Source organism: Aotus nancymaae, unplaced genomic scaffold (assembly GCF_030222135.1).
Source record: "Aotus nancymaae isolate 86718 unplaced genomic scaffold, 86718_ANA_hifiasm-v0.15.2.pri h1tg000028l, whole genome shotgun sequence".
NCBI lineage: Eukaryota > Metazoa > Chordata > Mammalia > Primates > Aotidae > Aotus > Aotus nancymaae.
In genome coordinates, this window is record NW_026988441.1 from 5,242,692 (window position 1) to 5,265,050 (window position 22,359).

The 22,359-nt window shown below is 53.5% G+C and overlaps 1 protein-coding gene across 1 annotated transcript in view; it reads right to left on the reverse strand.

Moving 5' to 3' along the window:
• The window catches only part of MYH14 (myosin heavy chain 14), a 107,118-nt gene that overhangs the window by 73,422 nt on the left and 11,337 nt on the right, over window positions 1-22,359 (reverse strand). The window contains exons 2-8 of the mRNA XM_064381017.1: window positions 14,789-15,196; window positions 6,875-7,031; window positions 5,040-5,067; window positions 4,800-4,902; window positions 3,971-3,994; window positions 2,490-2,582; window positions 1,719-1,782 (exon numbers count right to left, since the gene is read on the reverse strand). Coding sequence (XP_064237087.1) covers window positions 1,719-1,782; window positions 2,490-2,582; window positions 3,971-3,994; window positions 4,800-4,902; window positions 5,040-5,067; window positions 6,875-7,031; window positions 14,789-15,196 — 877 coding nt within the window. The remainder of the gene's footprint in view (window positions 1-1,718; window positions 1,783-2,489; window positions 2,583-3,970; window positions 3,995-4,799; window positions 4,903-5,039; window positions 5,068-6,874; window positions 7,032-14,788; window positions 15,197-22,359) is intronic.

Sequence of the window (22,359 nt, forward strand, 5' to 3'; positions counted from 1 at the left end):
AGTGACTTATTGTGCATGAAGCCTCCTGGACAACGCCTGGTTCAAAGCTACCCACAGGCGAGAATGTCTCCTGCTGTTAAGACTCTCCCAGCCTCAGTTTCCCCATGCAGATACATCAGCTCCTACATCCAACTAGACCGTCACTCTGCATGCTCTCACTTCTAAGAAAGTCACATGTCAAACTTACATATTAAAAGGTGGCAAGACTTGTTTTTTGGAGACAGGGTCTGGCTCTGTTGCCCCAGCTGGAGCATGGTGGCACAATTACAGCTCACTGCAAGCTCCGCCTCCCTGGCTCAAGTGATACTCCTGCCTCAGCCTCTCGAGTAGCTGGGACTACAAGTGCATGCCACCAAGCCTGGCTAATTTTTTTTTTTTTTTTTTTAAACTTTTAGACAGAGTCTCACTCTGTCACCCAGGCTGGAGTACAGTGGCACAATCTTGGCTCACTGCAACCTCCACCTCCCGGGATCAAGTGATTCTCCTGTCTCAGCCTCCTGAGGAGCTGGGATTACAGGTGCGCGCCACCACACCCAGCTGATTTTTGTACTTTTAGTAGAGATGGGGTTTCACCGTGTTGGCCTGGCTGGTCTCAAACTCCTGGCCTCAAATGATCCACCTGCCTTGGCCTCCGAAAGTGCTGGGATTACAGGCCACCATGCCCGGCCACTAATTCAATCATTAATTGCTAGTAACAATAGCTTATCCTTGAGTGCCTGCTATGTAGCAGGTGCTTCGGCCAAGCATTTCACTCACAAAATCCTCCAAATCCACTAGGGAAGGTTCTATGTTCCTTCACCTTCTTAGAGGGAGAAACTGAGGCAGGGAAAGGCCAAATCACGTGCCCAGGTCCCCAGAGTCTCAAAGTGGCAGAACTGGGATTTGAACCCAAGTTGGTACAATTTCTTCGCCCATTCTCTTAATTTCCACACTCCGAGTGCCCGCGTTTTATCATTTAGTTTCCTTTCAACGCTCATAGGCTGAGCAGAAAAGGGTGAACATAGCCGGCCTGAGATGCTCCCCTGGAAAAGTCTGCTGTCCAGGTGGGCCCCTGGCTAACATCTGGGCACCTGGATTTTGGGAGGGTCCCGGCATCCTCTAATGGGATGTGAGGGGTTCGCTGGGCTTAAATGGTTTGTGCAAACACTGGGGTTTACACTGATTACCTGCTTCCCTCCTGGGAGTGTGAATTTTGGTTCCTACTAAGGGCGTCAGGGGGGCGGGCGTGCAGGGGAGGATGTGACCAGCCCCCAGTGAAACCCCTGGGTCTAAGTCTCTCTGCGCTTCCCTGGGACAGCATTTCATACGTTTCGTCTTTCCTGGTGTCCTGTGTGCCGCTGCTGGAGAGGGTTCCAGGAGCCTGTGCCTGGGGACTTGGCCCCAGGAGCATTTTCTCTTTGCTGGCACTGCTCTATGTCAATCCACTGTCGTGGGTCACCATGAGTGCCACTGCAGGCTGAGTGCTGGGACTCCCTTCCGCCTGAACCGGGGGGACCCGAACCCGCCATACCATAGCAAGGCTGTGCTGGCCTCGTACACACCGGAAGTCCGAAGACCGGAAGTCCCACCCTCCCCCTCCTCATGCAGATACTGCCTGGGTATCGGGTAACATCTGAGCAGCAGGGTGGGGTCCCTGCGGTGGGAGGGGCTTGCTATACGCAGTGCTGTCTGAAAGGCCGCCCCCTTGGCCGCCACCCCCACGGGCTGTGAGAGGATACAGGTCTCAATGTTGGCGCCCACGATGTACCCGGCAACGTCGAAGTTGATGCGGATGAATTTGCCCTGGGAGAGACCAAGGTGGGTGAGCTTCAGCGGAGGGTCCCCTTCCCTTCCGCACTCAGACCTGAAAAGCAGCCCAGACCCCACACCCACTGCTCCCAGAGCTGGGGCTGCCTCCCCACTTCCTCGCTCCCTCTACCTGAACCCCATGCTATGGTGAGTCCCCAGTGAGGGGCTCCTTGGGAATTCAAGGTCCGGGCTCCTTTGACTTCTTTCCCCAGACCCCCAGTCCCCAGCTGCTCCTCCCTCAAACCCAGGATCAAGGCCCCCAGCCTCTCCTCCCTCAGACTCAAAAGTCCAGGCCCCCGGCCCCTCCTCCATCAGACCCAAGGGTCCAGGCCCCCAGCCCCTCCTCCCTGAGACCTAAGGGTCGGGGCCCCCAGCCCCTCCTCCTTCAGACCCAGGTGTCTGGGCCTCCAGCCCCTCCTCCCTCAGACCTAGGGGTCAGGGCCCCCAGCCCCTCCTCCCTCAGACCCAGGAGTCCAGGCCCCCAACCCCTCCTCCCTCAGACCCAGGAGTCCAGGCCCCTAACCCCTCCTTCCTCAGACCCAGGGATCCGGGGCCCCAGCCCCTCCTCACTCAGGCTCAAGAGTCCAGGTACCCCGCCCCTCCTCTCTCAACAGACTCACATGTCTTTCCCCTGCAGCCCATCCCCCAGGTTCCCAGCTCCTGTATCCCTGACAGTTGCACTGCCCGCCCCTGGCACTCACAAATCGGGAGGAGTTGTCATTCTTCACTGTCTTGGCATTGCCGAAGGCCTCTAGGATGGGGTTGGCCTGAAGCAGCTGCCGCTCCAGCTCACCCTGCCGGGCACAGGAGATGATGCGTGAGGTCAGTGAGAACAGGGCAGGCCAGGGCAGCCCAGCTGGGACTGTGTCTCAGCTGGCTGACTATCTGTGTGTGAGGGGCCTTTGTGTATCTGGGTGTGTGCCCACTTCCTGTATCCAGGTCTTGCCCATCTGTCTATTGTGAGGGGAACAGGGAAGTATCTCCAAGACATATTGTTAAGTCGAAACCAAAGCAAGCCAAACAAAAAACCAAGTTGCAGAACAACATCTACAATGTTATCCCCATTCATCAAAAATGAATTAAGGAAGAAACGCCACAAAACAGACTTAAATCTACAGATAGATACATGTTTGTAAACATATGGAGAAAGGTCTGCAAGGATGCACACCAAACTGTCAGCAGTGTAAGTCCCTCCAGGGAAGGGGAGTGAGGGGAGGAAAGAGGAATTTCATCTCATCTGATTTGTTGCTGTTACAATGAACATGTACTCATGTGTTGCTTGTAGAATTTCTGGAGTGCAGTTTCACAGTCATAACTCATGGCAGTCTCAAATTCCTGGGCTCAAGAAATCCTCCCACCTCAGCCTCCTGAGTAGCTGGGACAACAGGAGTGTGCCACCATGCCCAGCTAATTTTTAGTAGAAATGGAGTCTCACTCTGTTACCTAGCCTGGTCTTGAACTCCTGGCCTCAAGCAATCCTCCTACTTCAGCCTTCCAAAGTGCTGGGATTACAGGCTTGAGCCACCAAACCCAGGCTAGAATTTTTAACTAAGGCAAGAATCTGTACCACCTGTGTAAAGTGCTTCAAGCAGTCTGGCACATCATAGGCCTTTAAAAAATAGTGGGTTCGTAGCCCCACCAGGCTACTCCATGGGAGGAACCCTACTCCAAACTTCCTCCAGACCCTCAGTGTCAGAGCCTGGCACATAGTAGGTGCCTCATAAATGGCAGCCTGTGTGTGTCTTCTCTCAGTCCATGTCTTGCTTGTGTTAAGGTGAAATGATCTAGCTAGGTGGATGCTTCGTCAAATGAAAAAAAGATACACAAAGTGAAGGGCACGTGGCTTGGCACACAGAACAACACAGGACACGTGTGTATTTCCCTGGCTGCACTGTCAGCTCTCTGCTTGTGTGCACACAGCATCTGCGGGCCCCGGCTGGACGCGTTTAGTAGATCAGCAGTAAGCGGCAGTTTTGTTCTCCAGATTGTTTCATGTTGGTATCTGTGGCCGTGTGCACGCACTCAGCAGGGCCACCACGAATAGCAGTGGGGGGGTGGTTGGGGAGTCCCTGGCGGGTGGGACCACTGCTGCCTTGGGCCGTGTCTACCAGGAAGACCATGCACTGGGTGTCTGGGAAGGCATTAGTGGTGGCAAGCCTCGAGGTGATTCCCTGCTACTCACATAAGACACGGCGCTGGCGGAGGCCTGAGGAAGTCACGGGACACGAGACACGGACCAGGACACAGCACATGGAACATGGACAGACACACAGGTGAACCGGTGATCTCAGGTGGTGGCGTGGGGGGTGGGGGAAGGGGGACCGGGGAAACTGGGCATGTGGAGTAGGGTAGCCTGGGGGACCACACGCCTGGCTTTGAATTCCACTCTGCCTCCTTTATTAAAAAAAAAATTTGTTGTTGAGATGGCATCTCACTGTGTTGCCCAGGCTGGTCTTGAACTCCGGGGCTCAGGCAATCCTCCAGCCTCGGCCTCCCAAAGTGCTGGGATTACAGGCATGCGCCACTGCACCCGGCCCCACTCCACCTCTTCCTGGGTACGTGACCCACAACGGACTCACCTCCCCCATGCCTGGGCTCTTCATCTTCAACGTGGGAAAGCAGCACCCACCCCACCCGAGGGGTAAGTAAGGGAGCGTGACGGCAGGGCTTGGAACAGGTTGTGGGGGTGGGGACCGCGTAATGTTCACTTAGACGACAAACCCGGGCGTCATGGTCACCTAAAATCAGGCTTGACACGGTAGGTGCTCAGAAAATAAAGCACCTGCTAAGTGCCAGGAGCCATTCTGAGAGCCAGTGAGACCAAGACTGGCCCTTACATCTCTTGTGTTCCCCTGACTCTGCTTCTGGCCCCACCCCAGGCACACAGTAGGTACTCAGATGGCATAGGCGTCCAGGAGAAGGTCCTCCATGAGGGGAAGAGGGAAAGCCCAAGATGGAAGGGGCAATGGTGTGGCCGGGCCCAGGGCGTGTCCCAAGGCTGGGTTGCTTACGGGGACGCCTGGCTCCTTTCTGCCCTTTGGCGACGATGCCACATGGGCGAGGTACTGGATGACCTTCTTGGTGTTTTCTGTCTTCCCAGCTCCAGACTCTCCACTGTGGGGACAACAAGGGGAAGCGAAGAGGGTTGGCAGTGACCTCAGGCAAGCTCCCCACCTGCCCTTCCCACCCCAAACACAGCCACACCCCACCCGGACCCCTCCTCCTCCAGGAAGTCCTTCCAGATTACTCACGTGCAGAGAATGGACTGGTCCTCACGATCTGTAGGGGACAGAGTGGGGAAATATGTCATGTGAGAGAGTCTCAAGCAGGGCCCTCTGGTCCTTTACACTCACCACTGCCTTTTTAAAATTATTCCCAAGGCATAAGAAAAAGCTTGGGTCTTAAGGTGTAACACTCCTGGAGTCCAGTTTCCCACCCAGCTCGGCCCCCTGCTTGCTGTGTGACCCAGGGAAAACAGCTGTCCCTCTCGGAGCCTTGGTTTCCTCACCTGTAAAATGGAGATAGACTCCCTCAATTGAACAGAATGTGATTCACTCAGCAACCCCAAGGTGAGACCTTACTGCGTGTGCCGCCTCGTGCTGGGCATGTGAGATTCAAAGACAGGAACGAGGTCCTGTGATATAAGATGTCTACCCCAGTGCCTGCGCTGGGACTAACAAGTCATTCCACAATTGCATGCTGACCACCAACTGAGCGCCAGGCGTAAAGGGGATGGGGAACTGGCAGGGTGTGTGCCCCTGCAGAGCTTCCATTTACGATGCAGGGGACAAAAAACTACCATCAAATAGCAATTAGCACTGGGAAGAAAACTAAATCAGTAATAGAATAAAGCCATCGTTCTTTTTTTTTTCAAACGGAGTTTCACTCTGTTGCCAGTCTGGAGGGCAGTGGTGTGATCTTGGCTCACTGCAGCCTCTGCCTCCCAGGTGCAAGCCATTCTCCTGCCTCAGCCTCTCGAGTAGCTGGGATTACAGGCACGTGCCACCACGCCTGGCTAATTTTTGTATTTTTAGTAGAGACTGGATTTCACCAGGATGGTCTCGATCTCCTGACCTCTTGATCCGCCCACCTTGGCCTCCCAAAGTGCTGGGATTACGGGCATGAGCCACTGTGCCCGGCTAAAGCAGTGGTTCTTAAACGGGGGCAGTTATGTCCTCCACTCCCAACAGGGGACATCTGGCAGCATCTGGAGACATTTTTGGCTGATACACCAAGAGAGGGGAGTTCCATGGGCACTGAGAGGGCAGAGGCCAGGGGCGCTGTTAAACATCCTAGAATTCCCAGAACAGTCCCTCACGACGAAGAATCATCCGGCCCCAAATGTCAATAGAGCCAGGATTCCGAAACCCTGATGTTAGGTAATAAGAATTGACTTGGGGGAAGAAGCCCAGAAGGCTTCTCAGAGGAGGTGGCATTTCAGGCAGAGGGCACAGCCAAGGGAAAAGCTCTGAGTTAGGGATGTTTGAGAGACAGGCCAATGAGGCTGGGGATGGGGCAGAGATGGCAAGTGGCGCAGATGGGTTTTAAAGCCATGATCAGGCCAGGCTCAGTGGCTCACACCTGTAATCCCAGCATTTTGGGAGGCTGAGGCAGGCAGATCACCTGAGGTCAGGAGTTTGAAACCAGCCTGACCAATATGGTGAAACCCTGTCTCTACTAAAAAATACCAAAATTAACCTGGCATGGTGGCACACGCCTATAATCCCAGCTACTCAGAAGGCAGAGGCAGGAGAATCGCTTGAACCCAGGAGGCAGGGGTTGCAGTAAGCTGAGATGGCGCCACTGCACTCCAGCCTGGGTGACACAGCAAGAGTCTGTCTCAAAAATAAATAAATAAATAAACAAATAAACAAATGAGAGGGTGAGCATAGAGAAAGGTAAAGAGACTCTAGGACCTAGCACCTCCCCAACTCAGGGCTCTACTTGTGTTCCCTCCCGCCCCCTAAGAAGCCCCACAGAGGCTGAAGTCCCCAAGCTGTCATTTGACCTGACTCTGGCTTCCAGCAGCCCCAGGCTAGGCCCCAGTTGAAGAGCGGCCCGGCTGACAGCCCCGACCAGCACTCACCCTGCAGCATGCTCCGATAGGCCCCTTCGGTCACCGCGTACACATGGGGCGGCACCTCGTGGCGCTTCTTGCCCCGGTACATCTCCACAATGGCTTCTGTGTAGATGGGAAGCTGCTTGTATGGGTTGATGACCACACAGAAAAGGCCGGAGTACGTCTGTAGTCGGGGAGAGGGGAGAGGGTCTCAGATGCCTGCCCACAGCCTGGAAGGCATCATGGGGCCGTTGAGCAGGTCGTGCACTGCACAAGGGCATCTGTACGTGGTATGTCTACACCACAGCAATGCATTTTTGAGTGTTTGTTATGAGCATTTTCAGGCTGATGGTCGCAAAGAATCTTTCCATATTGCACGAGGCCTTCGTGGCCAGACAGACTTGGGTCACGGCCTGTGGCTGCCTGGACTCGCACACAGAAAATGGCCGTGTCCGAGGCAGCCCACTGAGGCACTCTTTGTAGCAGCAAAAGACTGGAAGCGACCTGAATGCACCTTCGTACAGTGGATTCCTACAAATCTCTTGTGTATAGACGTGGGACTATCTTCAAATCAATATCGAGTAAAAGGAGGCGAGTTGAGGACTGTCTGTGTGAGGAGCTACCATTTGCATTAGAAAGGGAAGTGGCCATGTTCGTGGCTCACACCTGTAATCCCAGCACTTTGGGAGACTGAGGCGGGTAGATCACCTGAGGTCAGGAGTTCGAGACCAGCCTGGCCAACTAAAAATACAAAAAATAAGGCGGGCGTGGTTGTGTATGCCTGTAATCTCAGCTACTCAGGAGGCCGAGGCTGGAGAATCGCTTGAACCCAGGAAGCGGAGGTTTCAGTTAGCTGAGATCATGCCATTGCACTCCAGCTTGGGCGATAAGAGCAAAACCCTGTCTCAAAAAAAAGAAAGGGTGGAAGAGGACTCTTTTTATATATTCCCTTGAATATGCATGGAATATCTCTGGAAGGATGCTTGTGGCATCTCCAGTAACTGAAATGCAACAGAAACATACCTGTGGTTCCTAGTGACAAATAACAGACACGTAACAGTCCTGCTGACATGACCGTGCCTAGTCTTGTTTCATTTTTTCTGAGACAGGGTCTTACTCTGTTGCCCAGGCTGGAGTGCAGTCATACAATCGTGACTCACTATACCCCAACCTCTTAGACTCAAGCAATCCTCCCACCTCAGCCTCTCAAGTAGCTGGGATCACAAGTATGTGTCAACTCACTAGGCTAATTTTTCTTATTTTCAGTAGAGTCAGGGTCTCACTATGTTGCCCAGGCTGGTCTCTAACTCCTGGGCTCAACTAATTCTCCCACCTCAGGCTCCCAAAGTGCTGGGATTACAGGCATGAGTCACCGCGCCAGGCCAGCAGGATATTCTTCTTGGAGGAAATGCTATATTTCAGGTTTAAGGTGTGTGAAAGTAAAGATGTAGTGGGTTTTTTTTTCTTTAGACAGGGTCTGGCTCTGTCACCCAGGCTGGAGTGCAGTGGCATGATCTCAGCTCACTGCAACATCCGCCTCCTGGACCCAAGCAATTCTCCCACCTCAGCCTCCTGAGTAGCTGGGACCACATGCGCACACCATCACACCCAGCTAATTTTTTTACTTTTTGTAGAAACAGGGTCCCTCTATGTTGCCCAGGCTGGTCTCGAACTCCTGATCTCAAGTGATCTGCCCACCTCGGCCTCCCAAAGTGCTGGGATTACAGGTGTGAATCACTGCACCCAGTCTCAGGAGGCCTCAGGACTCTGTAACAGTTTAAGAACAAGTCCAGCTCACAGGGGTATCACAGCAAGAGGGGTTTGACGGTCACAGAAGCAGTTAGATACAGCTAGAGAGCTAGTTAGCCACTTAGCTAAACCAGCCAGAGCTAACTAGTCAAGCTAGCTAGAGTTAGCTAGCTAAACTAGTCAGAGAATTAGCTGCTTAGTGGCTTAACTAGTTAGCTACTCTGGGCTTGTCACTCCGACTTTGAAGCCATCCAGGATTCCAATTCAGATGTGTTTTGTAACTGTGTGTGATCAAGTTGCGGAACCCACTTTGCTAGTTAGCCAGCTAGCTGGTTTCTAAGCTGGTGAGCAGCAGGACCGTCTTTTTCTTTTATTTTTTTAGAAACAGGATCTCACTCTGTCACCCAGGCTGGAGTGCAGTGGCATGAACACAGCTCACTGCAGCCTCTACCTCCTAGGCTCAAGCAATCCTCCCACCTCAGCCTCCCAAGCAGATGGGACCACAGGTATGCACTACCACACCTCGCCAATTTCTTGAATTTTTACTTTTTGTAGAGATAAGATCTCACCATGTTGCCCAGACTGGTCTTGAACCCCTGGGCTGAAGTGATCCTCCCACCTCGGCATCTTAAACTGCTGGGATTACAGGCATAAGCCACTGCGTCCGGCCAGCAGGACTGTTTTAAGCTCCCAGGGAGCTTGAACTCAAGCAGAGTAGGGTGTGGCCACCACAGGCTGCCCAGTCCCAGGTGCCAACCTTCTAACGGTGGGAGGGTGGGTGGCCGGCCAGGAGCAGAACAACCGGTTTGGTGGGTGTCTGCCCTCCCCGCCTGAAGCTCCCAGCTCTCGGAGGGTGGGGCGGCCGGACCACATTCCCTGGGAGGGTATCTCATGGGGCCCGGCCCCCACTTCTGGCTGGTGGAGGAGCCCACTCCCCACGCCACCCTCCCACCCCAGCCCCTCCTGCCAGCCACACCTTGTTTCCAGGGCGACACCCTGGGAACGGAAACCTGAGCTGATCAACAAGGCTGGGGGCAAAGAACGGAGGCTGGTGCACCCTGAGAGGGTGGGAGACAGCTGGGGAAGCCCTGCTGGAAGGGTCAGGAGTGGCTGCTCCAGCCCTCGGGGCTCTGAAGACAGACCTGCCCCCGCCCCCCTCAGCCTGATGACTTTCCCCATAGTGTCAGTTTCCTCCTTGGGAAACCGAGGCCGACACTCCTTCCCTCATTACAAAGGCTGCGGGCATTAGGGGAGATCACAGATAAAACCAGCCAAGCCAAGGCGGGCCCATGCAACACACGCCAGCTGGGTCTTAAGACTCTTACATTACCCATCCTACCTGGGAGCCCTGGGCTAACTCAGACTTTTTTGGCAGGGGTAGGGGTGGGACAGGGTCTGGCTGTGGCCCAGGCTGGAGTACAGTGGCGCCAAGCCGGCTCGCTGCAGCCTCAAACTCCCAGGCTCATTGCTCAGACTTTGAAGCCATCCAGGGTTCAAATTCAGATGCAGCATTTTCTAGCTATGTGTGAATTTGCAGGAAGGACTTGTCCTCTCTAAAGCTCAGTTTCCAGCCCTGGAGAATGCGGCTTTTACCCCATCACCTAGAAGTGTTGCGAGAGTGCAATCGCATAATGCATCTTACGGTGTTTCTCAGACCAGGGCATTGTACAAAGGGGTTCCCTCCCTGCCCCAAGGGACCCAGGAAAGGGACTGAGACTCTTAGCAACTCGAAGCCAACCAGCCTGTTAGTGGCAGAAACTGGGTTTCTGGAGCCCTGGATGTCTCACTTTCCACTGGCCAACAGCACCTTCCTCACCATCAGTTGGTTAGTCAGCAAACATGTATTATACACAGGTCTTAAACAGGACAGAGTTTGAATCACACCTCTGACATTTTCAGGCCAGGTGCCTTGAGCAAGCAAGCTTTCAGGGTCTCACTGTCTTTAGCTAATGGAGACAGAAACAGTGCTTTATACATGAGGTGGCTGCAAGCCCTCCACAAGTTCATGTGGCATGCAGAGGGTTTAACTTGAACCCCAGCTTTTTCTCCCAGCACTTTGGGAGGCCCAGACAAGAGGATCACTTGAGTCCAGGAGACCAGCCTGGGTAACATAGTGAGACACTGTCTCTAAAATGCATTAAAAAATTAGCCAGGCATGGTGGTATGGGCCTGTAGTCCCAGCTACTCAGGAGGCTGAGGCCACAGGAGGATCACTTGAGCCCAGGAGGTTGAGCTGAAGTGAGTTGTGAGCATGCCACTGCACTCCAGCCTGGGTGACAGAGCAAGGCTATGTCTAAAACAAACAAACAAAATTAAAAACAGAACATGGACCTTGAGACACTGCATGCTCAGTATTTTAGCCACTATCAGCTTCTGTTGGGCCAATGGCTTCCCCTCTCCAAGCTGTAGGAAAAAGAGGGTGATGATCCCTACCTCACAGCCTGATGTGGATGGGGAGGTGGTCAACAAGATCATATTGGAAAGAAATTTAAAACAGCAGCCAGCAGAGAAAGCAGGTACTCACTAAGTGCTAATGATCCTTATTAAGGCCCAATTTGCTCCCTATCTGGAATTCTAGAATCTTCTCTCTCGCTTTCATTTCTTAGGCCCCAAAAGTCTGGCTCCCTGGCCACCACCTTAGCTCAGACCCTACCACTTTTTCTCCTGAACTTTCTGAATAATCTTCCTAGTGCAGTGGCTAGGTCCTGGGGTCTGCAGTCACAATGACCTGGGTTCAAGTCCTAGCTTAGCTGGTTCCCAGTTGTGGGGCTTATGTCCAAATCCTGTCCCCCACTCTGAGGCTCAGAGTGGGGATGACAGCAGATACCTTAAAAGGTTGCTGAGAGGGCTCAGAGTAGTTATTAAAAGGCAAAGAGTGGCTGGGCACAGTGGCTCACCCCTGTAATCCCAGCACTTTGGGAGGCTGAGGTGGGTGGATCACTTGAGCTCAGGAGTTCGAGACCAACCTGGCCAACATGTTGAAACCCATCTCTACTAAAAATACGAAAATTAGCTGGGCATGGTGGTGGGTGCCTGTAATCCCAGCTACTCAGGAAGCTGAGTTAGGAGAATCACTTGAACCCAGGAGGTGGAGGATGTAGTGAGCCAAGATCACACCGCTGTACTCCAGCCTGGTAAAAAGCAATGAGTGGACCCGTGTTTTGGATGTCATCCTGATGTCTGTGGCCTTGGGTGAGATGTGGGGGAGTGGATCAGGTAGGGGCCTCTTTCCCAGGGCTAGTAAAGGTGTGTGAGGATTTGGAAAGGGCCAGTGCATACTGGAGAAGACACCAACCCCACGCAGGGTCCGATAGCCCTCGATTCAAATTCTACACCTGCCATCGCAAGCTGATGGGCCCTGAGCCAGCCACTGCTCATCTCAGAGCCTCAGTCTCCAAGTGGGCGTGAGACTTCATAAAAAGATTCTAATCTAGCCAGGCACAGTGGCTCACGCCTGAAATCCCAGCGCTTTGGGAGGCCGAGGCGGGTGGATCATGAAGTCAGGAGTTCAAGACCAGTCTGCCCAACATGGTGAAACCATGTCTCTACTAAAAACTACAAAAATTAGCTGGGCACAGTGGCAGGCACCTGTAATCCCAGCTACCCAGGAGGCTGAGGCAAGAGAATCACTTGAACCCAGGTGGCAGAGTTTGCAGTGAGCTGAGATTGCGCCACTGCACTCCAGCCTGGGCAACAGAGTAAGACTGCATCTCAAAAAAAAAAAACAATTCTAATCTGCTTTGTGACCCTGAAAAGGGTGGGTGTTGGAGCAAGGCTGTGAGTCCCCCCCACCAGTCTAAGCTGGAGCTTGGAGCATGACTCTGGAACCAGCTGCCTGGGTTCAAATCCTGGCATGATTCCTTCATGGCTGAGGGTCACTTAACATTCCTGAACGTCAGGTGATACAAGCTGATAACTTACACGCTGTACTGAGAACAGTGCTTGGCACATCACGAGTGCTCCATAAACATTTGCTAGCCTCCCGTTATTATTTTTCATTATTATTGTCCACATTCCTCATCAATCTCTCTAATCCTGTTTGCTCTTTTGTTCAATGAAATTAATAACCCCTGGGCTGCCCATTAGAAGCTCCTGGGAAGCCTATTAAAAATACCAATGCTCACGTCACAGCCCGAGAGAGCTTGATTTAAAGTTCTGGGGTGGGGCTCAGGCACTGGTATTTTCTAAGAATTTCCCGGATGATTCTATCATGTGGGTGGGGTTAAGAACCACTTCCCTACGCCATCTGTTTGCTGTAAAGATTTTAAAAAATGCAATGAACATCCAATGCTTAGCACAGACTCGAGAAGACTACTACAGTCAACCTCACTATCATAATCCCTTCTCAACGGGGTTTTGTTTTGTTTTGTTTCAGATGGGGTCTTGATCTGTCACCCAGGCTGGAGTACAGTGGCACCATCACAGCTCACTGAAGTCTCGACCTTCAGGGCTCAGGTAATTCTCCCACCTCAGCCTCCCAGGCAGCTGAGACATGCTCAGCTAATTATTTTTATTTTATTTTATTTTATTTTTTTGCAGAGTTGGGGTTTTGCCTTGCCCAGGATAGTCTTGAACTCCTGGGCTCAAGCGATCCACCCACCTCAGCCTCTCAAAGTGCTGGTGGCATGAGCCACCACTCCCAGCCCCATCTCAGTCTTAAAAGGCACCACAGACTGGGTGCAGTGGCTCACACCTGTAATCCCAGCACTTTGGGAGGCCAAGATGGGTGGATCACCTGGGGTCAGGAGTTCGAGACCAGCCTGGTCAACATGGTAAAGCCCCATCTCTACTAAAAATACAAAAATTAGCCAGGTGTGGTGGCGGGCGCCTGTAATCCCAGCTACTTGGGAGGCTGAGGCAGGAGAATCGCTTGAAGCCAGAAGGCAGAGGTTGCGGTGAGCTGAGCTGAGATTGCACCACTGCACTCCAGCCTGGGAGACAGAGCAAGACTCCATCTCAAAAAAAAAAAAAAGGCACCACAATGAAGTGAGAACGCCTAGGACCAGACTACCTGGATCTGCCAGGTCTAATTGTGTGACCGTGGCCTCTCTGTGCCTCAGTTTCCTTACCTATAAAATGAGGATCAGATACTTTATAATTCTGAAACTGTATGGAGGCAATGTATTTTAGGAAGCTTGGAAGAATGCTTGCTAAACGTTTAATAAGTGTTCGTTTTCATTGTTATGAACTCTCTCTTAGCGTCGCTTGCCTCGTATGTAAAATGGGGACAGTAATAGACTCTACCTTGCCTATGGTGAGAGTGAATGAATTAATAGGTAGGCATTTAGCACAGAGCCTAGCATATAGCATATTGCTTTTTGTCTTTTTTTGAGATGGGGTCTTGCTCTGTCACCCAGGCTGGAGTGCAGTGGTGCCATCATAGCTCACTGCAGACTTGACCTCCTGGGCTCAAGTGATCCTCCTGCCTCAGCCTCCCTAGAAGCTGGAACTATAGGCATAGGCCACCACCAAACCTGGCTAATTTGTTTATTTTTTAGAGACAGGGGCTCGCATTGTTGCCCAGGCTGGTCTTGAACCTCAAGCAACTTACTTTCTCTCTCTCTCTCTCTTTCTCTCTGATGGAGTCTCACTCTGTCACCCATGCTGGAGTGAAATCTCAGCTCACTGCAACCTCTACTTCCCGGGTTCAAGCAATTCTCCCACCTCAGCTTCCCAAGTAGCTGGGATTACAGGCACCTGCCATCATGCCCGGCTAATTTTTGTATTTTTGTAGAAATGGGGTGTCACCATGTTGGCCAGGGTGGTCTTGAACTCCCGACCTCAGCTGATCCATCCGCCTCGGCCTCCCATAGTGCTGGGATTACAGGTGTGAGCCACCACACCCGGCCTCAAGCAACATGTTTCTCTACTCAGTGATCTGCATTAATGAGGCACAGATCTGTTTCTGTTTCTCAAAACTCGGGATCAGTTACAGCTGAGGAATTGGAACTGTGTATATACTTTAGGAAAATAATACCGTTTATCTACGATATGTGCCATGTGATGCCCCCAGCAGGGTCCGAGGCTATCCTGGTAATCCAACAATTCATAATCTGGTAACCAAGTAAGCCTAGGAATAGTCGTGGGACGTGGGATACCGATGATAAACCGTCTCAGGCTCATGCAGGCTGGGGTGTGGGCACGCGGCTCCCCACCCGGCAGCACCCCCGCCCCCAGCAGGAGGCCACTCACGTAGATGAGACCCGAGTAGTACCGCTCTCGGAGGTTGTGCAGGACCGAGGCCTCGTTGAGGCAGGTCAGCTCGGCCATGTCCTCGGCCTTGCTGAACTTGGGCGGGTTCATGCGCTGGATCTGGTCCCGAGGCAGCCGCAGCCGCCTCCCGCTCTCCGCCAGCTCCACCTCCGCCTCCTCCTCGCCTTCGTCCCGCAGCGCCGCAGCCTCGAACCCGTGGAGCTCCGAAGGCACCCACACGAGGCGCCGGGCCGTCCACTCCACCTGCGGAGAGGTGCCCGAGCCAGGCCCGCCACCCGCACTGGGCCCTCGGGGCGTGAACAGGAACGGCTGGGCCGCCTCGGGCACTGGGCCCGGCCTGGGGGTCGCCTTCCGCCCGGGCACCGACATGGTCACCGCTGCCATGGTCTGCAGGGGGCAGAGAAAGAGTGAGGCGGTCAGGTGGGGCTTCGTCCCTGTGCCTCCCTTCCCCACCCCTAATTCCCCAAGCGGCCCCTCTGCCTTCCTGCACCACCTCTCACCACACTTCTGCAAAGTGGCTTAACAGGCCTAGCTTACTCATTTCATTCATTCCCGCTCTACACACCCGTTCATTCTTTTTATTTATTTTTTTAATTGCATTTTAGGTTTTGGGGTACATGTGAAGAACATGCATGATTGTTGCATAGGTACACACATGGCAGTGTGATGGGCTGCCTTCCTCCCCATCTTTCAGAAGCTAGGCTGTGAACCCGGCTCAGAGGCTCAGTTCTTTTTTTTTTTTGAGACTGGCTTATCGCCCAGGCTGGAGTGCAGTGGCATGATCTTAGCTTGCTGCAACCTCCACATCCAGGGTTCAAGTGATTCTCCTGCCTCAGCCTCCCAAGTAGCTGAGATTACAGGTGCCCGCCACCATGCCCAGCTAATTTTTGTATTTTTAGTAGAGATGGGGTTTCAACATGTTAGCTAGGCTGGTCTCGATCTCCTGACCTCAGGTAATCCACCTGTCTTGGCCTCCCAAAATGTTGGGATTATAGGCATGAACCACTGCACCCAACCCCAGCTACTTATATTCAATTTCGTAGAGCTGGGGATCTCACTATGTTGTCCAGGCCGTTCCTGAACTCCCCACCTCAACTGATCTGCCCTCTTCAGCCTCCCAAAGTGCTGGGACTACAGGCGTGAGCCACCACACCCGGCCCGACTCAGTTCTAGGCACTCATAATGGAGCAATAGATGAGCTGGAAGAAGACACCTGTCTCCGAACGTTTACCTTCTAGCCCCGGGCTGCCCAGTTCAGAAGCCCCACCACCACCTGTGCACTGCTGGACACTTGTGTCACTGAGGAAATGCATTTTCAATTTCAGTCATTTAAATTAAATCTATTTTATTTTATTTTGAGATGGGGTCTTGCTCTGTTGCTCAGGCTGGAGTGCATCGGTGCAATCATGGCTTACCACATCCGCAACTTCCCGGCCTCAGGTGATTTTGATCAAAAAATAAATGTAGTTTGAGCATGGTGGCTCACACCTGTAATCCCAGTACTTTGGGAGGCCGAGGCGGGCAGGTCACCTGAGGTCGGGAGTTTGAGACTAGCCTGATCAACATGGAGAAACTCCATCTCTATTAAAAATACAAAAAATTAGCCTGGTGTGGTGGTGCATGCCTGTAATCCCAGCTACTCAGGAGCCTGAGGCAGGAGAATCGCTTGAACCCGGGAGGGAGAGGTTGCAGTGAGCCAAGATGGTGCCATTACACTCCAGCCTGGGCAACAAGAGCAAAACTCCGTCTCAAAAAAAAAAAAAAAAAAAAAGTATTAGGAGGCACATCACCATGCCTACTAATTTTTAAATTTATTTTGTAGAGACGGGGTCTTCTCTATTGCTCAAACTGGTCTCAAACTCCAGGCTCAAGAAATTCTGCTTGGCTCCCCAAAGTACTGGGATTACAGTCATGAGCCACCACGCCCTGTCTTAAAATTTAAATATAAATAGCCCCATGTGGAGTTCTAAATGTAAGATACACACTGGGTTTCCAAGACTTAGTACAACAAAAAGATATTTCGCTGAGACTTTAAATATTTGATGACGTGTTGAAATGATAGTATTTTCAATCTACTGGGTTAAATATATCATTAAGTTAATGTTACCTGTTACTTTTTTTATTTTAATCATTAAATGTAGCTACTAGGAAATGTTACATTACACATCTGGCTTGTATTATATTTCTATTGGACAGAGCTGCTCTAAGCCCAGGAGACAGATTAAAAGATTTAGAAGTAAATTAGATAGTATGGGTTTTGTTTTCATTTTTTAAAAATTCTCTCTCTCTGGGGCCAGGCGCAGTGGCTCATGCCTATAACCCCAGCACTTTGGGAGGCTGAGGCAGGCGGATCACCTGTCAGGAGTTCAAAACCAGCCTGGCCAACATGGTGAAACCCTGTGTCTACTAAAAATGAAAAAAAAAAAAAAAAAAAAATAGCCAGGGGTGGTGGCGAGCGCCTGTAATCCCAGCTACTTGAGAGGCTGAAGCAGGAGAATCGCTTGAACCCGGGAGGTGGAGGTTGGAGTGAACCAAGGTCACGCCATTGCACTCCAGCCTGGGCAACAGAGCGAGACTCCATCTCAAAAAAAAAAAAAAAAAACTCTCTCTCTCTCTTTTCATTTTCTACAAAAACCAAGCATAGTATGTTAATGGTGATGAATGCCAAGGGGAGGAATAAAGCAGGGACCAGGGATGTCAGGGTGGAGGATGAAGTTTTCATTAGGGTGGCCAGGGAGGGCCTCTCTGGCATGGCATTTAAATAAAGACCCAAGAGAGATGACAGGAACAAGCCAGGGAGGTGTTGGGAGAAAATCATTCCAGACAGCCAGTGCAAAGGCCCTGGGGCCGCAATGCACCTGTGTGGCTGTGGCACTGTGAGGTGGGCGATGTGGCTAGAGCCAAATGAGTGAGGGGTGGGGGAGTTGTAGGAGGGGGGCAAAGGGTACAACCTCACTTTTACTCTGAGATGCGGGCCCAGGGAGGGCATTGACCTGATTTTTGTCATTCAGACTCCCTGACCACCTCTGGTCATGCCTGCCTCATGCCTGCAGACTAGATTTGAATCTCACTGCTTCAGTGAACAGTTCCTTCCTTCTCTGGAACCTGGCTCCTTCTCCATAAAATGGGGAGACTGGCCCCATTCATTCAACTCACTGAGGACTTTCAAGTACGAGACTCCGCCCTGAGTGCGTCTGAGGACCCAGAGAGGAGTCACCTGCGAGCCCTGCCTCAAGGAGCTCCTGGCCCAGGGGTGGGTCCAGGCCTAGCTATTATGGAAGCAAGGAAGCGACCCGGTACTGGGGGGGCTAGAACATGCTAGGTCCCTTCCGCCATCCAGGGGGCCATGGACAGTAGTGGCAATTCCAAGGCAGTGCAAGCATCGGGCAGGAAAAATAGTCTCCCTACCCTGCGTTGCCCCCTCCTGCTAAAGAAGTCTGCCCCTACTTTCTCTCTCTCTCTTTTTTTTTTTTTTGTTTTGAGACAGGTCTCACTCTATCGCCCGGGCAGCAGTTGGAATGCAGCGGCACAAACACAGCTCACTGCAGCCTCAACTCCCGTGCTCAAGTGATTCTCCCACGTCAGCCTCCCGAGTAGCTGGGACCACAGGCATGCACAACCAGTCCCAGTTCTTATTATTTTTTTCTAGTACAGACAGGCTCTCACTATGTTACCCCAGACTGGTCTCAAACTTCTGGGCTCAAGTAATCCTCCTGCCTCGGCCTCCACAGTGCTGGGATTACAGGCATGAGCCACCAGGCCCAGCCCCTACTCTCATCCACCGCCTCAAACGTCCCCATCTCTGCCTCACCACATCAGTCACAGAAACAGTGGGAGAATTCTGTCTCCCCGACGGCAGGGCTTCACCTCTGCCCAACAGACCTAGGTGCACCTGCTGTCCCCACCCCACTCCCACATGCCCCTGGAGAAGTCCTTCTGAACTCCCAGCTGCCCTGGAGGCAGCCCTGGATCCGATCCCAACAGACTCCTGTCTTTCCCTCAAGCCTCTCCCATGTGGAATCTCAGTTCTGCTCAGAGAACCCACTTCCTCCCAGACCCTCTTCTCTCCTGAGCCCAGCAGCTCCAGCTTCCAGTGACTCTTGGCCCTGAGGCTCTCAGGCCTCAAACGCTGGACCCCTGCACTCCGAATGCAGCAGGGCCTCTCCACCCTGTGGCCCCCAAATCGTCAAGGCTCACCCCAGGCATCCAGTGTGACCTGGATACACCGGGGCCAAGCTCCATCCCTGGGACTTTACCCCCCCTCACCCCCCCACACCACCCACTTCCTCTCCAGCCCTGTGGCCTTTGACCAGGAAGGGTTTGGGAGTTTTTGCAATCACCCAGCCCTATGCCTCCCCTCCCTGGAGCCAAAAGTCCAGGCCCCCAGCCCTTTCCTCCCCCAGGCCAAGGAGTCCAGGCTCCCAGCCTCCTCCTCTCCCAGGATCCAGGAGCCTGAGCCCCCAGCCCCCTCTTCCTATGGATCAGGAGTTGCAGGCCCCCTCACCTCACTGCAGCCGGGCTAGAGGTGAGGATGCTGAGTTCTGAAGACGGTGAAGACCGACCACAGCGCTGATGGGGCAGGCAGGGCCTGCAGGCCTTAGCTCCAAAGGGCCTAGCCCCTCTGGCTGCCCCACCCTTCCTCAACCAGCAGGAACGCTCTGCCAGGGCTAATTACTGTCACCTGGGCAGGTGAAAGCACCTGCCCTGGGAGGGGCCGAGACTGCTGGGCTTGAAAAAGAAAAGCAGCCAGGGATCCGCCCTGGGGCAGAGGTTGGGGCCCTTGGCATTGAGCCCTCTGGCCTGGCTTCTAATGCTGGGATTCCGGAGTCCCAGGGCTCAATGCGCTCCTGTCTCAGACCCAGGAGTTCAGGACCCCAGTCCCTGCTGCTAGAGACCCAGGAGTCCGGGCTTGTGGTCCCCTCCTCCCCTAAGACCCCAGACCTGCAGTCCTGGCCCCGTTCCTTTCCTCCCCTAAGACCCAGGAGTATAGGCTCTCATCGCAGTCCCTCCTCAGACCTGGGACACCCGGCCCCCAAGGCTCCTCCTCGGATCCAGGAGTCCAAGCGCCCAACACCCATTCCCCTGGACCCAAGCGCCTGTGTCGCCGCCCCCTCAACCAGCAGATCCTCGGGGCTACCTGGGGGCGCCGGCCGGAGCGGGGAGATGGGGAGAGGGCAAGGGAATCCCCGTCCTCTTCAGGTGTGGCCACCTCCGCGGTCCAGCGCGGGGCGGGGCCCTGTCGCGTCACGGGGTGGGAGCTCGGCTCTGATGTCACCCAGCACCTGCCCGGCTGGGGACGGGGCGGGCCTGGCGCTTCAGGGCCTCTGACTGACAGGGGCCAGGGGAAGGCGGGGGTTGAGCCTGTTGCCAGGTGGGCGGCGGCGGCGCCAGGGGCTCCTCCCCCTTATGGCGGGCAAAGGTCGAGGGCCCGCCGCAGAGAAGGCTGAGGATTCCCGGGATTCAAACCCTGCTTGAGCTTCCTGGGCCTCAGCTTTCCCTGCTGTGAATGGCGGCCAGTGAAATTAATAAAACGACGTGCAGAAAGTTCCCAGCCCAGTGCTTCATCATTAATCTCCCTCAACCTCAGCTTCCCAGCCGTGGGCACGGAACCACAAAATCTGTAGACGGTAAGAGTACCAAGAAGAGGACAGTGTTGTTCTGTCCTGAGCTTCAGTCTCAGGAGTGAAATAAGGAATATATGATGAGAGTACCTACTATGTGTCGAGTATTTTCTCCTCTTAGAACAGCTCTTTGAGATCACAATTTTTTTTTTTTTTTTTTTTTTTTTTAGACGGAGTCTCACTCTTATTACCCAGGCTGGAGTGCAATGGCGCGATCTCGGTTCACTGCAACTTCTGCCTCCTGGGTTCAGGCAATTCTCCTGCCTCAGCCTCCGGAGTAGCTGGGATTACAAGGCACGCGCCACTATGTCCAGCTAATTTTTTGTATTTTTAGTAGAGACGGGGTTTCACCATGTTGATCAGGATAGTCTCGATCTCTTGACCTCGTGATCCACCCGCCTTGGCCTCCCAAAGTGCTGGGATTACAGGCTTAAGCCACCGCGCCCGGCCGAGATCACAATTTTTTTTTTTTTTTTTTTTTTAAGAGACAGGGTCTCTCTCTGTTGCCCAGCATGGAGTGCAGTGCCACGATCATGGCTCACTGCAGCCTCCTGGACTCAAGCGATCCTCCCCGCTCAGCCTCCCGAGTAACTGGGATGACAGGGGCTCGCCACCACGCCCGGCTAACTTTTTTTACTTTTTATAGAGACGAGGTCTCGCTATGTTGCCCAAGCTGGTCTCGAACTCCTGGGCTCAAGCGATTCTTTCGCCTCCACCTCCCAAAGTGCTAGAATTACAGGCCTGAGCCACGGCGCCCGGCCTTGAATAATCTCAACAACCAATGACATAGGGACGATCAGCATGTCTGTTTCTCTGATAGGGAAACTGAGGCAGGAAGTCAAAGTAAGGCACTCAAGGTCACACAATATGAGGGAGGTCCGAGATTCAAGCCCAGACTCTCTTCTGCCATTCTAAAGGAGGGGATCTGGAAATAACTTGTAGCAGGCCCTTAAAGACATCAATTTTGCGTCCCAGATGGTGATACTACCAGCCTGCTTCCCCATCTATGCCACAGGGACCACCACCTTCCTTAGGGGATTTCTATAGGATTGAAAAGGTTAAAGGACTCAGCACACAGTTGGTCTCCGGAGTGTTTTTCCCCACCGGGTCCCCCTGCAGTCACCAGTTTGGGCTAGTCTCACCCTTCCCCTCTCTGTATAATGGGTACAATATAATTCACCTCCAGTCAATACGATAAAGGAAATTATTTAGTTATTTTTTTTAAAAAAGCATACAAGTACTTCGTAGGGTCTCAAATACGTCCTTCTCCCACCCCTCCGCCTCTGCCCCTACGGCCCCTCTCTCTGGCCCCGGATTCCGACACGTGAGAACAGAGACATGTCATGCTGGGGGCGGGGGACTGGAGGCGATGACTCAGGTATTAAAGCGTCCGAGGTTCCCAAGACAGCCTCAGTTTCCCCTTCTGCGGAATAGGCCTGGGGCTGCCAGCGAGGACCCCGACCTGGCCTCGCACACAGCGGCAACTGGAGTTGGGGGAGTGTAGACGTCCCGCCCCCCCACCTCGCCCGCCGCCGTCCCGCTGCGCGCCCAAGGTGAGTGTCCGCGTCACCGTCCCGCCTTCCCCCGCCTCCTGCCCGGGCTCCCGGGCCCCGATCGCAGCCCCCAGGCTCCAGCTTCCCCGGGCCCAGACCCGTTCTGCCGCCCCCGGAGGGCTGCCAGCCCCGGGCACTCACCGGCTTCCAGGGCCGTCCCGAGGCTTCGGCCTGGGGAGAAAGAGGGGCGGGTCCGCCGGGACAGCCCCGCCCCCACGAGCGCAGCAGGGACCAATCGGCGACTGCTGCGGCAAGCTATGGCCCCGCCCCCAGGGGACGGGAGCCGCCAATCAAAAAGAGCAGCTGGCGGGTGGGGCCAATCAGAAGTTGTCGAAGGGTGCCAGCCGTGGGAAAAGAACGCGGCCGGAGCGCGGAG